The sequence below is a fragment of the Lactuca sativa genome, chromosome 6, assembly GCF_002870075.4.
Source record: "Lactuca sativa cultivar Salinas chromosome 6, Lsat_Salinas_v11, whole genome shotgun sequence".
Lineage (NCBI taxonomy): Eukaryota > Viridiplantae > Streptophyta > Magnoliopsida > Asterales > Asteraceae > Lactuca > Lactuca sativa.
The window spans coordinates 91,763,515-91,779,566 of NC_056628.2; the positions used below are offsets into that span (position 1 = coordinate 91,763,515).

At 40.9% G+C, this 16,052-nt stretch overlaps 2 protein-coding genes across 2 annotated transcripts; one reads left to right on the forward strand and one right to left on the reverse strand.

Moving 5' to 3' along the window:
• Positions 1 to 10,836: 10,836 nt before the first annotated feature.
• On the forward strand, positions 10,837 to 11,626 carry LOC111895929 (PLASMODESMATA CALLOSE-BINDING PROTEIN 3). The gene is made up of 2 exons (XM_023891986.3): positions 10,837 to 11,256; positions 11,348 to 11,626. Exons 1-2 carry the CDS (start codon positions 10,916 to 10,918, stop codon positions 11,547 to 11,549), a joined length of 543 nt encoding a protein of 180 aa, XP_023747754.1. The 5' UTR covers positions 10,837 to 10,915; the 3' UTR covers positions 11,550 to 11,626.
• Positions 11,627 to 12,589: 963 nt separating this feature from the next.
• On the reverse strand, positions 12,590 to 15,523 carry LOC111895913 (purple acid phosphatase 15). The gene is made up of 6 exons (XM_023891964.3): positions 14,923 to 15,523; positions 14,513 to 14,710; positions 14,104 to 14,434; positions 13,802 to 14,019; positions 13,410 to 13,600; positions 12,590 to 13,183 (listed from the first exon to the last, which is right to left on the reverse strand). Exons 1-6 carry the CDS (start codon positions 15,221 to 15,223, stop codon positions 12,746 to 12,748), a joined length of 1,677 nt encoding a protein of 558 aa, XP_023747732.1. The 5' UTR covers positions 15,224 to 15,523; the 3' UTR covers positions 12,590 to 12,745.
• Positions 15,524 to 16,052: the final 529 nt, after the last annotated feature.

Genomic DNA, 16,052 nt, shown 5'->3' on the forward strand with positions numbered 1-16,052 from the left:
GAGCATTTTAAACTATGCGTAGTTGTGTTATGGACTATTAATGATTATCCTGCTTTAGGTACATTAAGTGGTTGCCCATACAACGGTTTTCAAGGTTGTGTTGTGTGTGGTGAAGAGACACACTGCATTAGACTCCCTGAATCGAATAAGCAGAGTTATGCTGGTCATAGAAGATTTCTACTGTATGATCACCCGTTCAGAAGACAAAATAAGGCATTCAATGGACAACAAGAGTTCTCACCCTCTCCAAAACCTATGAATGAGGAGGAAATATATAACAGGGTAAAATTTATAATTAATAAATGGGGAAAGGTTAATAAGGGCAAGGAGGCAGAAATCCAACAAGCAACAAGTGGAAGAGGTGGGAAGATGAATAAAAAAAGAGAAAATCACACCAACTGGGTACTTCAGATGTGGGCCAGCAAAATAATACATACTGGAAGAAATTCAATATATGGTATAGACAACTAAGGTATTGGCCCGAAAATTTGGTTCCACATTGTATAGATTTTATGCATGTGGAAAAGAACGTGGGTGAGAGTTTAACAGGAACTTTTTTGAACGTTCCCGGGAAGACGAAAGATCGTTATAAAGCTCTATTGGATTTGGTTCATTATGGTTTAAAACCAGAGCTGCATCCTCAGATAGAAGGGAACAACACAACACTTCCTGTAACAGCCCGGAATTCCAGGTATTGTTATATTTATGATTTTGGGTGTTTTAAGAGGGGACTCGGCGAGTTGGAGCCTAGACTCGCCGAGTAGAATCGCGGATCTGGTCGCGGGTTCCCGACTGGACTCGACGAGTCCGGATATGGACTCGGCGAGTCTGCGCTGTTTAGCGAAAACCCTAACCGTTCAGGTTTGGGACGTATATGAGGGACCTTATGGCCGTCATTGTTCACCCTAGTCCTCTGAGAGAAACCCTAATTCGATTGTGAGCATCTGGAGCAAGGTAAAAGACCATTGTTGATTTTGGAAGTGTTGTTTTGCAAGGAATAGGAGGCTTGGTTAAGGGAACATCAAGAGAAGCCACGTTCTGAGGATTGGGGACACAGAGAGCACGTTATTCAGGTAATATTCGAGTTGCATTCTTCTATATTGATGTGTATATGGATTTAGGGTTTATTGAACCCTTTTGTGGCTAGATTGAGTGTTACCTTAGTCCCCCAAGCGATTGGAACCCTGTATTGGGACCTTTGGAAGTCCAGAATGTCCCATGCCTGAGCATTTCGGGAATCAATGGAGGTTTTGGATTAGAATCCTTATGCCTTAGGTCAAAATGTAAATTATGAGTCATGGGGTGTATTATGAGCACCGAAATGAGGACCTTACGTGATGAATCAGTCTAGGAAGGCCAGACCTATGAATGGGCGGAGTAGATCTGACCTTAGAAAGCAGTTTGAGCGGTTGCATGGCATGGACTCGCCGAGTCCGATGAACAGACTCGGCGAGTAGCTTGAAGATTAACTGGGACTCGCCGAGTTGTTCTTCAGACTCGGCGAGTTGAGTCGGGGTGGCCCCGCGATTCTTCCAGGAGGAACTCGTCGAGTCAAGGGGGGATACTCGACGTGTAGAAAGGGAATCATAGAGAATTGGTGAGGACGTCTAGACTCGCCGAGTCGCCCTAGCACTCGCCGAGTCCGGTCAAGTTGACCGTTGACCGTTGACCAGAGTTGACCTATGTTTGACTTCTTAGGGATAGTCAAACTTAGAAGATAAAAGTGTTAATAAGAGATGTATGATGTTATAGGGAGATTGTAGCTCGGCGGATCGAGTACGAGTGACTTCGGGATTTGCTAGCTTTCGACATTCACGAGGTGAGTCTTCTCACTATACTGTACCCGGAAGGGTTTGACTGTGTGACCGGAAGGTCAGATATGATATGTGATATATGTGTTTTATGTGATAAGTTAATTGTTATATGTGCTATGTATGATATGTTTGATATGGGCCGGAAGGCATTATGTTATGGGCCGGAAGGCGAATATGTTATGGGCCGGAAGGCGAATATGTTATGGGCCGGAAGGCGTTGTGTTGTGGACCGTAAGGTTGGCGTGGGTAGGACCGGAAGGTTACCCAGCAGGGACGGAAGTCCCCTGAGACACATGGACCGGAAGGTCAGGGCCTGGAAAGGCGTATGTGCGTAAGTTGTATTTTGGGGAACTCACTAAGCATTTATGCTTACAGTTGTTATGTATGTGTTTCAGGTACTAGCGAGGACCGTGGGAAGGCGCCGGCGTGATCTGTACACACTGAAAGATGTTTTGTGATCTTGGGATTTAGATGATTTGTATTTTTACATGACACTTGAAATGTTTATGCATTGTTTTGAATGAAAATACTATATTTTGAAATGAAAAATTTGTTTGAAAATTTACGGTGTTACAAATTGGTATCAGAGCCTTGGTTTGAGGGATTCGGGTGCACCTTCGGGCGTAACTGAACTCAAACCGAGGATTTGAGGAAAACTTTTAAAATAAAGGCATAAACTTTTGTAAATGATTTTGTGGTAAACAAGAAAGAAGCAGTGTGTACGATCAGTCAGCGCCCGAACGGTAAAGATCCCCAAAATACCTTACAATATTATGTTAAGAGATAAGATATGATATGAATTGTTATGCATGCTAGAAGACTAGGTATTCATGATAGGACTAGAGTGGCCTGATTTGTGATGCCTTAGTCTAGGGAGGTTTGCCGATATGAGATGCTTTGATAGTGTGCGGGTAGATAGTGCATAACAAAAGTAGAGTGCTCACTATCCGGGGTTTGGGGAGGAAGACTTGGGATGAATGCTGATGCGGTGTGGTCGGTAGTATTGGGCCCGTACTACCGAAGACACCGGGTCAGTGGGAGACCCAAGTAAGAATCCCTGGATATCGGAGACTGAGTAGGGTTGCGTTATCGAGTGCAATTATACTCGATGGAGTCTCTGATAGTTTTATGTTGTATTTCAGAGACATCATGGTTAGACCACGCCACGGAGCAAGTACGAGCGGTGTGAGTGACGAGGAGATTTGTCAGATGATTCATGAGGAGGTAGCTGCAGCGATCCGGGCTGAGATTCCGGAGATGTTTGGGTCTATTAAGACCACCTTGATGGAGACTTTTGAGGAGCGGTACGCCGCATTGACTGAGGCTTCAGCCGCTGCAGCTACCGCAGCTGTGGCCGCTGCCAGGCCATAGGGGGGTGACTCGTTGCTGTTTCGGGAGTTCAGCAACACGAAGCCACCTGAGTTTGATGGGACGCAGGATCCGATTGCTGCGATGAGGTGGATCGCTGATATTGAGGGGTACTTCTACACTTGTTCATGTCCGGAGCATCTGAGGGTACGGTTCGCTTTGAACCAGCTCCGTCTGGGAGCGAAGGATTGGTGGAAGTTCGTGACGGCGAACTTCACTTTGGCAGAGATTTCAGCAGTGACATGGAAGGGGTTTACCTCTATGTTCAGAGACGAGTACGTTCCCCCGGTGGAGAGGGAACGATTGGTTCAGGAGTTCTTGACCCTCAAGCAGGGTACTGATTCGGTTGCGGTGATCATGCGGAAGTTTCATGAGAGGGCGATGTTCTGCCCCGAGCTGGTGTCCACAGAGCAGGCTCGGATGAGCCGGTACTTGGGTGTTTTGAGGAGGGATATCCGGGAGTTTGTTTCAAACTCCACCTATCATACCTTTGCTGAGCTTCAGGCGAATGCCAGGAAGCGCGAGATTGAGTTGGAGACCCAGGCCAGGGAGGAGGCCGAGTCTCAGCGGGTGGACCGGCGGCCGGCTCAGTCTCAGCCGGCAGCCAAGCGGACTAAGTCCGCCGATTCGAGGACGCGAGGTCCGAAGGGCCGCACTTACGGAAAGTGCGGCAAGGGTCATGATGGGGCATGTCGATCTGGTGCTTGCTACAAGTGTGGCAAGGAGGGGCACATTGCTAGGGATTGCCCCAAGGGGTTTACGGTTTGCTTTCATTGCAACCAGACAGGCCATCGGAAGGTCGAGTGCCCTCAGCTTCTTCAGGGATCTGCACCTACTGCCAGGGCTACTGCGACTCGACCGGTGAAGGCCGAGGCCCCGAGGGCTCGTGGGAGAGCCTTTCAGCTGACTGCGGAGGAGGTCCGCGCTGCGCCCGATGTTGTGGCAGGTACTTTCTTTGTGAACTCTGTGCCTGCTTTAGTGTTATTTGACTCGGGTGCGAGTAGGTCCTTTGTATCTTTGGCTTTTAGTCAGCATATCAGCGTTGGTCGTGAGTTGTTGAGTAGGCCTCTGAGAGTTTCTATAGCTGACGAGAGAGTGATTTGTGCCACAGAGGTTCTCCGGGGATGTGTGTTAGAGATTTTCGGGGTTGAGTTTCCGATTGACCTGATTCCTATTGCGATGGGTGATGTCTGTGTCATTGTGGGTATGGACTGGTTGAGCCGATTCGGCGCCGTCATCGACTGTGAGCGTCAGCTGGTGACTATACGAGACCCTAGTGGGGGAGTTCTTTCGGTGTACGGCAAGGGTACCCGTTCGGGATCAGCTTTTTGTTCGGCCGCTAGGGCGAGGCAGTGTCTACAGCAAGGCTGTAAGGGTTTTGTGGCGTATGTGATGGATACGCGGGAGGTTTCTGAGAGACTGAGATCAGTTGAGGAGGTCCCAGTGGTGCATGAGTTTCCAGATGTTTTCCCCGAGGAGCTGCCGGGAGTACCTCCTATGAGGCAAGTAGAGTTTGGTATCGATCTGGTCCCGGGGGCCGCGCCTATCGCTAAGGTGCCTTATCGTCTTGCACCTCCAGAGATGCAAGAGTTGTCCTCGCAGCTTCAGGAGTTGCTGGGGAAGGGATTCATCCGGCCGAGCAGCTCGCCGTGGGGAGCGCCTATTCTGTTCGTCAAGAAGAAGGATGGTTCACACCGGATGTGCATTGATTACCGGGAGTTGAACAAGTTGACGGTCAAGAACCGTTACCCGTTACCGAGGATCGATGATTTATTCGATCAGTTGCAGGGAGCATCTTGGTTTTCCAAGATCGATCTGAGGTCAAGGTACCATCAGGTGAGAGTGCGGGATGAGGACGTTCAGAAGACAGCGTTTAGGACGCGATATGGGCATTATGAGTTTGTGGTGATGCCTTTCGGGCTCACCAATGCCCCGGCTGTGTTCATGGATCTCATGAACAGGGTATGCAGGCCGATGTTGGATCGGTCAGTGATTGTATTTATCGACGATATTCTAGTCTATTCGAGATCTAGAGAGCAGCATGAGGAGCATTTGAGGGAGGTCCTTGAGGTATTGAGATCGTAGAAGCTTTATGCAAAGTTCTCCAAATGTGACTTCTGGTTGCGGGAGGTCCAATTCCCAGGACATGTTGTTAATCAGGGAGGGATATTGGTCGATCCGGCCAAGGTTGAGGCGGTGATGAGTTGGGAGGTGCCGAAGTCACCCTCTGAGATCAGGAGCTTCCTTGGGTTGGCAGGGTATTATCAGAGATTCATTAAGGACTTCTCCAAAATTGCAGTGCCACTCACTAGATTGACCCGAAAGGGGGTTGCATTCTCATGGGGACCCGAGCAGCAGACCTCCTTTGAGACACTTCGCCAAAGGTTGTGCGAAGCCCCAGTATTAGCTCTCCCGGAAGGGATGGAGGATTTTGTAGTATATTGCGATGCATCGATTTCGGGGCTGGGTGCAGTGTTGATGCAGAGGGGTCATGTGATAGCTTATGCGTCGAGGCAGCTGAAGCCTCATGAGGCGAGATATCCCACGCATGATTTAGAGTTGGGAGCAGTAGTGTTCGCTCTCAAGATTTGGCGTCACTACTTGTATGGGGTTCGATGTACGATATACACGGACCATAAGAGCTTGAAGTATTTGATGGATCAGCCCAACCTAAATATGCGTCAGAGGAGGTGGTTGGATGTGGTCAAGGATTATGATTGTGAGATCCTGTACCACCCAGGCAAGGCTAATGTGGTAGCCGATGCATTGAGCCGCAGGGCGAAGAGCACTCCAGGGAGAGTTTCTCTCCCACCAAGTTCTTCCTGCAATATTATGAATATTCTCTCTTTGTTCTTGGTCTCTTTTCTTATGAACTCATAATATATTCTTCGTGTTCATACTTCCAAAAACACGATTAATCTCGAGATATCCTTCTTCCGCACTCACCGTTCGTTATAAAAATGGGTCTCTACAGTCTTGATTTCTTAAATTCATATTCTAATTATAATTCAGATAGAGAGAGAGAGAGAGAGAGAGAGAGTTAGGGGCCTGTAGAGAAAGTATAACAGAGACAATGAGATGGATTTCACATGGACCCAATAAGAACATTATTAAATACGATGTATATGCTATTAATGGATATACTTTCGTACAAAAGCTCGTGAAGGTAAAGTTTACCAAAACAGTGGGGTTAGTGTTGTTGCAACTGACACACACATCAGTAAAGAAGTTGTAACATATGCCAAAAACACTTATTATGGTGTTTTACAAGAGATATGGGTACTAGATTATCATTTTAAAAGAATTCCAATTTTCATGTGTGACTGGGTTGACAATAGAAAAGGGGTAAAAAGGGATAAATTGAGGTACACACTAGTTGAACTAAAAATATTAGGCCATAAAGGTGATCCCTTCATATTGGCCTCACAAGCACAACAAGTATTTTACGTGACAGACCCACTCGATCAAAAAATGTCTATTGTGTTCAAGACACCTCCCAAAAATTACAAAGATACATATGAAGATGTAGATGAAGAATTTAGTACTATTGTTCCTCATAATGATAACATATTGCCACATGTAGACACACTTGACTTGCAGAAGGAAAATGATTATTTTCGTAATGATTGTCACGGTATTCTTATACGTACGGCACGTGTTTCTTAATGTCATGAATTGCATTTGTAGCGATAATATTTTTCCTTCTTTTAACACTTAATGATCTTTATTTTTTGTTTGAAGAAGGGAAATGCCAAAACTTGAGCACATCGTTATGTGGAGAATAAGAAAATGACAAAAAAATGACATTGCACTTTACTTAATGTCTTTTTACCATATTATACCATCAAACTATTCTGGTGTAATATTCTTATAACTCAAAGATATTTTTTTTTCGGTTTTTTACTATTATATTGTTATACATGTTATAACATAAACTGCATGTAATAGCAATGTACTTTCGTTATGCAATGTTAAACAAGTTATGTTGTATTCACTTCATTTATTTATCATAATATTCTGTTAAAATAAGTTGTATTCTTTTCATTTTTAATGGTTTATTATCTGGTGCAATTAAAAGAATAAATGACAAAAAGGGCAATGAACAACCCCTAATTATAACGATAACACATTATTTTTCTTTTATGACTATATTTACATATAGACACATATAATAGTTGTAAACGTAACTAAATGCTACCTACTCACACAATATTTGTTTATTCTTAATGCCAATTCATAATATTTTGACACACATAATAAAAGGTAAATGACCATAAGTAACCAATACTAACTTCTTTTAATTTCTTGCCTAAACTAAATACAACTAGTACAGAACCACCCTATGGACACACAAATATTTAGCGTGACCATTTGTATCACCTTTTAGCTACTTTGTCTGTTATGTGGCTAAAAAGGCACCAGGTTATAGACACACAGAGAACTAACTCATGTGACGATACTTTTATCTACTGTCTCTCATAAAAAAAGTATGACAATCTTAATCCATACATGTGGCTGATTGTGACCTATGATCTCAGTTTTCGAGTGTGACTAATGTTTGTCACATTTGGTATAATTAAGTGTGGTAAAAGTGTTGATTGTCTATTTAATGGCCACACATTCTAATTTAAATGTATCCAAAACCAGTCTCTAGATTTTTGTAGTGACCTTTGGCCACACTTTTAAGAAAAAGTGTCACAGACCGTTTTTCGGAAAGTGTGACCGTAGGTCATTTTTTTACTAGTGATGGGACCATTATTGTAACGAGAGTTTAACATAATGAAGGTTGGATAGACCAGTTTCAACCACATGCCTATAACAGCGCTCTATGACTCCATTTTGTTCGGGTATTTGTGGTGGTCTGGTATACTTAGAAGATATTGTGGGATTGAAGGAAAGGAAGTAAACAGAGGTATTATCCTCCATTTTCTGTAAAGAGAGACACAATATGGTGGTTAAATATTTTTTCTACAAGTATCTTGAATCGAGGAAATAACTTAGAAACATCATATTTATGTCGCATTGGGTAGGGCCAAGTATATTTGAAGTAGTAGTCAACAAATATCACATAGTATGTAAATTGGTCAATTGGTTTTTCAACAGTACCACATACATCCGATTAAATTAGTTGCAAGGGTTTGGTAGAAACAAAAGAATTTGGACCAAAATGTAGTTTGTGACTTTTATTAACCGCACAAGAGGGACATCAGACATGAGAGTTTGACATAATTTTAGAATTAACACCTAGACTAGATATAATGGTATTGAAGACTTTGATGGATAGATGACCTAATTTGTGGTGCCAATCGAGAGGATTTTTGATTGTAGTGTAGTTTAGTTGATGTAAGGATGATATGGTGGCATGATAAACATCATCAATGTTCTCCCCCCATATTAAACATGCCCACGTACAAATATCCTTCACAAAAATAATGAGAGGGAAAAAAAACTCAACAAAGATATTATTAGTTTTGTAAAGTTTAGAAACCGAAATGAGGTTTGTTTCAAGTTTGGAACACATAATATTTCAGGTAAGGATAAATTTTTAATTTGTGTAGTGATATGTGTAGAACCAGTGAGGGAAATTGCTAGATATGTACCACTGCCAAGTAGTATTTCATCTGGACCGCCACCATATTTAGAGAAATTTTGGAGATTTGATGGATTAAAGGTGATCTGGGTTGCATAAGACCTATTGTGGTGACATTGGCAACATGATTCCGGGCTTGATGAATGGATACTAAGATGTGGTTGTCATGAAGAAATTTGGACAATTTATGACATTCCTTTGTAGGATGATCCGATACATTGTAAAATTGACAGTACATGGTGATACGATTATGATTTTGTCGATTTCCTCCAATTTGAGGGTTGGTCCATGGAGAGCATTTTGGTCCTTTCTGTTGCATGTTTGATGAAAAATTTTGGTTTCTTTGGGAGAAGCTATGTAAGGGCTGGTGAGTTTGTTGGCGGGAGGAATAGTTGGCGGTGATCAAAGAGGATGGTGAAACTTGAGTAGATTCCTTGAGTCCCTTTTCAAAATCAAGTAATTTGTTAAAGAAAACTTTGAATATGAGAGGGGAGTCTCACGTACCTTGATGGCTACAAGAATATTTCCATATTCATCTCTTAGTTGAGATATAATGTGTACCATAAGATCTTCTATAGAGATTAGGCTTTGAGTAAGGGCTAGGTCATTAACAACTGATCACATATCTTGAAAGTAGTCAATGGATCGATTACCTATAGGGTTGTTCACAAATTTGGATTTCAAAGAGATGATACAAGATCTTGAGGCACTGTCATAACTGGAGTTTAGCCGCACCCAAGATTTTCTGGCGGTACTTGCAAACGAGACGAGGGGCTGAATTGATTCAGAGCAACTTCCAAGAAGTGCGTTGATGAGGATTTGATATTGTTGATACCAAGGTAGATATTCTGAATTTGATTCCTTTCCTTCCTTGTCATCAATGAATTTGTTTAGTTGTTCATGGCTGTCATCTATGAATGTTTAAAGTTATAACTCGAGTAAGGTGGATTCCACTTGTCCGTACGCCAGACAGGGAAATTGACACATGTGAGTTTGCTGGGGAAGTGAGTGGTAGCAGAGAAATTGACACTTGAAGCATGGTCGTTAAAATTATGATCCTGATCGTAGGATCGTATGATCCTAGATATGAAAAACGAGTCGGACCGTAAATGGATCGTATTTGTGGTAAGATCGCAGGTAGGATCGTACAATCGTATATATGATCGTAGGATCGGGATCTGATCCGATCATACCTTTCCTTGATTTCCTTTTTTTGCAGATGAATTTCTTTTATCATTTTATGTCTTTTACCCTTTATCATTTGTGTTGTGATTTATAACTAATATTTGGAAGTTTTTATAATTTTTGAACGAAAAATCGAATGTTTGAAATATTTTTTATGTTTTAAAATTATAAACTAAAATTATGACTTATTTTGTGGGATTTTAAGATATCGATCCCGACCTTGCAAACCCAAAAACAATCTTACGTAGGATCTCGATATTGACAACCTTGACTTGAAGAAGTTTTTTTGTTTTTTTTTTTGTGTGTGTGTGGGTGTGTGTGTGTGGGGGGGGGGGGGGGGGGGGGGGGGGGAAGGATAGAGTGTTTGCTCTAGGAGCCTTTGTTGCTCCCATACCATTATATGGTATCGAAGGGAATAGAATCTCATATATTACAATGAATCGATACATGGGTTTTTATAGCTATAATACATACATGGAAAGGAAATAAATAAGGATCTAATTCAGGAATGTATCAACACTAATTTGGCTGTATAAATATTCTAAATTTGAGTGTTATTTGTTGCCTTGGGTATGTCCGCAATATGATTGCTCTTTACAAATTTATAACCAAAACAAATTATTTGATTAAAAAAAATTATACAAGACTACTAGTTAAATAGTAATTCTTAAATCGGTCGAATTGCTTTGGTTTAATCAAAATTGTAGACATAAATCAAAATAAGCCCACCTAGTGAGCACGCCTTCATCAAAAAAGAGAGAGAAAGAGATGAGTATTAGTAACTAAAACTTTAATTTATTAAATTTCCAAGCATAATTGATTATTGTAATTTAAGTATTTAATAAAGTGAACACATATTCTTCTCTTACTTCATTCCCCATATCTTTTGTAGCTTTACCAACACACACACTTCTGTCTTTTGTCGTGCCTTGGCCCTTGACCAAAAGCATTGCCCAAAATGGGTACACCGTCCAAGGTGGCTGCACTCATGGCGGTGCTGTTAGTTCTCTCCGGCAGACTCGCGACGGCGACGTGGTGTGTGGCCAGAAGCGACGCCACACAGGAAGCTTTACAAACGGCACTTGACTACGCATGCAGTGCCGGAGCAGACTGTGCACCATTGCAGCAATCGGGTCTCTGTTTTCTTCCAAACACCATCCAAGCACACGCCTCCTACGCCTTCAACAGCTATTACATGCGTAAATCAATGGCTCCCGGATCTTGTGACTTTTCCGGCACCGCCACCATCGCCAAAACAGACCCCAGTTATGGATCTTGCGTTTATCCACCGACTCCGAGGTATATATATGCACCATTTCATTTGTCTTATCTCTTATATGTTTAGTCCGATTGGGATCAACACCACCGTCTTACCGCCGTGTAATTTCAGCTCCGCAGGAGGAACGACACCAATCACGACTCCTAGTTCAGGCATTGCTTCGCCACCACCGTTCGGAGGAGGGCTGACTCCAGACAATGGCATGGTGCCCACATTAACCACCCCGCCAAATTCTAAAGCTTTCTCGACGTCCGACGTGTCAAGAATCTTACATCTTAACACCATCTTCATAGTGTTCTTGTTCATCTTTTAATTGATCAAGATTTTTTCGGCATGATTTGCTTTGAATGTAGAAGGTAGACGATTATTAGTAAAGTTTTGTTAACACCATTTGGTTTAACCGTGATCATCTAACTTAAAAAAAAACAAAGGCACATGAAACTGCAGAAATCTATCATATAATTTACTTAAAAACTTTCAGGGTAGATTGCAACAAACAATAAATCATGGGTCCACGATGTGGAGCCATGTGGTTGAAGCAACTTGAGTCATAGAGTCTAAGGTGTTGCTTGTTTACCTCTTAATAAGTTCCATATGTTCCTGTTTGAGTTTCATATGATCATTAGTTGGAGCAGAGAGCAGTGGTTGTTACACTAGTGTTTGATATTTAGGTGTTATAGAAGCCACCAATTGGATTTGATCACTACTTAGACGATGAGACCTTGGGATCCTTTGGACAATCAGAGCCATAATGCTTTGGTGTTTGACATTGCATCATTTGCACAAACTAATTAGGCTGTGGAGGCAGGTATATATGATGGAGATTTACAAAATGAGCAATCGATATTATTCCATTTTGCTTCAAATTTCAAGTCATGTGGTTTACCTTTGTAGCCCGATGAAGGAACATGTAGAACAGTGTCAATGGAAGTTGGAGACATGGTTGTGTTAGGGACTAAGGACTTCGACAAACACAAATACAATAATACAGTTGCGAAGAATTACAAAGAACACAAAGATTTAACATGGTTTTTTTGTCGGGATAATCAAACCTATGTCTACACATGCAAATTAAAGAGATTTTAGTGATAATCAATGCTATATACTTTGTGTTTATGGCATCTACTTTTTGTTAAAATCAAGGGAAATGATTTGTACACAACAAATTACATCTCAATCACCATATGCATAAATTACATCTCAATCACCATATGCATGGTGCTCTTGTTCATCTTCTAATGGATCAAGATTTTGTCACCATAATTTGCTTTGAATGTATACATGGGTACACGATTATTTACTAAAGTTTTAGTTTCAGCTGTGATTATACATTATTTCAAAATTAAAGGCACGTGAAACCGAAGAAATCTATCACCAGATTCACTCACAACTTACTAAAAATTCCCGATAACATTCAAACAAACAACAAATCATGGGTCGAGTGATCGACCCATCTTACAATCTATGCTATACAAATCTGTTTTAGAACCCTAACAGATACAACAAGCTTCACTTTGCTGATCTCCAAAGCTTGAGTGTAGGTTTAGCTTTAACAACAGGGCATCTTCCAGGCTCACGAACAATAAATATTTGATCACCCGACTCATTATATATGTCTTGATTTCTATGCCATGTCCACAGAGCATGTGTCTCATTCTTCACCTCAAGAATCCCATGCCCAAAGCTACTTTCTCTATAAGCACTATATTCAGGTTGTCGATCCCAACAGAAGTTCCCGGATGCTGGACCTGATGTGAAATTAGTTGCACAAAAACCACCCATGAATGAATCCGGCGTGGTGGAGGGTTCTGGGCAGTTGCCCGGTTCATCAGCATGTTTGACCGCCATCTTTTCTCTGTTGCCACCATCTCCCACCGTTATGTGGACCGGACCACATGGATCCAACGTGTAGTTGTACACTCGGTTTGTTCGTTCGTATGCATGTACCTGAAAATTTGTAAAAAGTAATTTTAAAATCTTTAGTACTTTCAAGTTTCTGCAAAAAAGTTATTCTTCTTGCAACCCCTGAGCTGGCCCACACTCACTGACCAGGAGTGTCATGTGAGATGTAAATTAGGTACACAGCGGTCTGCTTAAGTGGCTGGCTGACATAATCCACATTGGAATTGAAACTCTGACACTGTATGGATCATGTAATGCTTGAAACACTTACATGACCATTGAAAATTATATCGACGCCGGCATTGTATAGTAGTTCTTCCATGGCTACCCTCATGCATTCGACTTCTTTGTAATGAGAAACATAGGTGTTGTACCATGGTGGATGCCAAACACCAACAAGCCATGGTGTCACTTCTCGATTGACATTCGCCAAGTCCCTTTGCAACCACTTGTATTGATCCGCTGTAGAAAAAAAAAATGACACAAATCGATATCAGAGTTAGTGTCTCACATCAGCTAGATATACAGTCTCATTTACGTTAGAGTTTCTCTCTCTTTAAAAGTGCTTTTGGAGAAAAAATCAAGAACCTCACATATCTAACATGGTATCAGAGCTATATGAATAATCAAATAGTGACAAGTGTAAACAAGATTGAGTTTTACATGATTTGTCATAAGCAATGTAGCCACCAAGCATTATGAAGTGTATTCCTCCTGCATTGAAGGAGTAGTACATAGTAGATTTGGAGCCACTTTCTTTAGATGGAAAGGCAAATCGTGCACTATAAGCTGCAAATGTTGTGTTGTCAACTTGCTCTTCGATTTCATGGTTACCTTCTATAGCCATGATTGGTACTTTAGATGTTAATCTCTGCATAAACCTGAAATAAATCACTCATCAGCATCTTCAAGAACAAAAGCATACAACCTTAGCATCAAGATTCGATAAAGATTCAAACTTTCACCTTCCCCAGAAATCCCAACGCGGTTGATAAGTTTCATGAATAGGAGTATTTGAGAATGAACAAGAATAGCAATCTGAACCAGTGCCATTTGTTAGATACAAGTTAGCATAAGTTGCATCTCCTACAAGAAGCACAAGATCAGGTTGGTTTTGGATGAGGTGGCTCACTGTTGATGTTGTATTATAAGTAAGACCAAGATCACCCACGATTCCTATTTTGGGGTAATTTTTAGGGCTAGAAACAGGCATAGTCTTGAAATGAAAAACACCACTCATTGATTTAATCGAAGGATCTCCACATCGATAGTAATAAACAGTATCTGGAGATAATCCTGCAAGATTCATACACCAAGATTTGAGATTTCTTTTATTATATGAAAATCAAGAAATTGAAACTCTTAGAAACTAACCTGTAAGTTGAACATGGTGGATGATACCAGAAGTGTAGTTTTGAAGGCCTTTAAATGGGTATAGCTGATTGTAAATCAGAGAGTAACCCTCTGTTTTTTGTGTTTGTTTCTTCATAGATTTTACTTTCCCATATTCTACAACACTAGCTACGCTTTCGGGATTTAAGGGTTTTATATTGTCACCAATTTGATAATCACCTGCATTTTTCAGAACATTTTTGATCATTTCTCCTTCAAATAATCTAAAAAACCCCAAATTCAAACTCCAGGGCGAGCATTAACCAGGCGACAGTGAAATTTCGTGATTTTGATCGTCTTTCAAAGCATGTGAGAGTAAATTAACAAAAGCGGAGGTGTAATTCCTAATTTGTTCTTATCAAAAACCTAATCATTATCGGAAAGATTAGTACCTGTAACCCAAGAAATCCAAACAGAATCATGGGTGGTGGAAAGAGAAATCGATATCTGTTCAGGTTGAAACCCGTTAACAGTTCTCCGGACACGAGGGTCATCGGACGGCAAGTCCACCGCATTCCCACGAAAACTCTCATCCAGTGGCACCGTCACCGGCGTAAAAGGTCCGTCAAGAGTGGTCGGAATACCACCGTCACCTTTGACGATCTCACCGCCGAAAACAAAACCCAAAAGAATTAACACATAACAATAAAACCCAATCAGAATCACACTCCCTCCTTCTCTCTTGAACACCATTTTCCTACATCGAAGGTGGAATGTGGAGGTCTACGTGGTTTTAAAGTTCGATTGATGTCATATCGGCATATCCTAAAGAATATTACTTGGAATCTTTATGCGTTGTAGAAAATGACACTTTCTTCGATTTGGGTGCCGATCAGCCACCGCAGCCAATTACATACGGGGTTTTGCTGTTTTGTTTATTACTTTTTTCTCCGATTTCACGTCGAGAAAGATGGAAGAAGTGGCGTGGCGTCTTCGTAACCATCGACGGTTGCTTGCCGTTTGTGACTCATTTTTATTGAAGACTGAACCTTTTTTTAGAATATCTCTATCCAATCCGTTAAACGTTTGTTTTTAGAACTTTGTTTTTTTATATGATTATATTCGATCGACATAATAATTATGTTAAAATGATTAAAAATTAAAAATATTATTTTTTATAAAATTTTATAATAATAAATTCGTCAAAATCTTTATTTTTAATATTTTTTTAGATGTTTTATAATTATTTTAATTCCTTATATCAAGTAACCATTATCTTAAAGATCTTATTTTTTTTATAAAATTTTATAATAATAAATTAGTCAAAAATTTTATTTTTAATATTTTTTTAGATGTTCTATAATTATCTTAAATCTTTATATCAAGTAACCATTATCTCTGTATAATGTTATAGCTTGGAGTTGAATCTCAAAGTATCAAGGTTCTAAATGGCGTGGCGGCAAGGTCAAGCTTCAAGCTTAACGAGTCATGGCGAGCCATGACGTTTTTCAAGGCGTGATGTAAGGCGGCGATTTTGTTTTAATTTAAAATTATATTACCACATAAATATAACTTTATATTA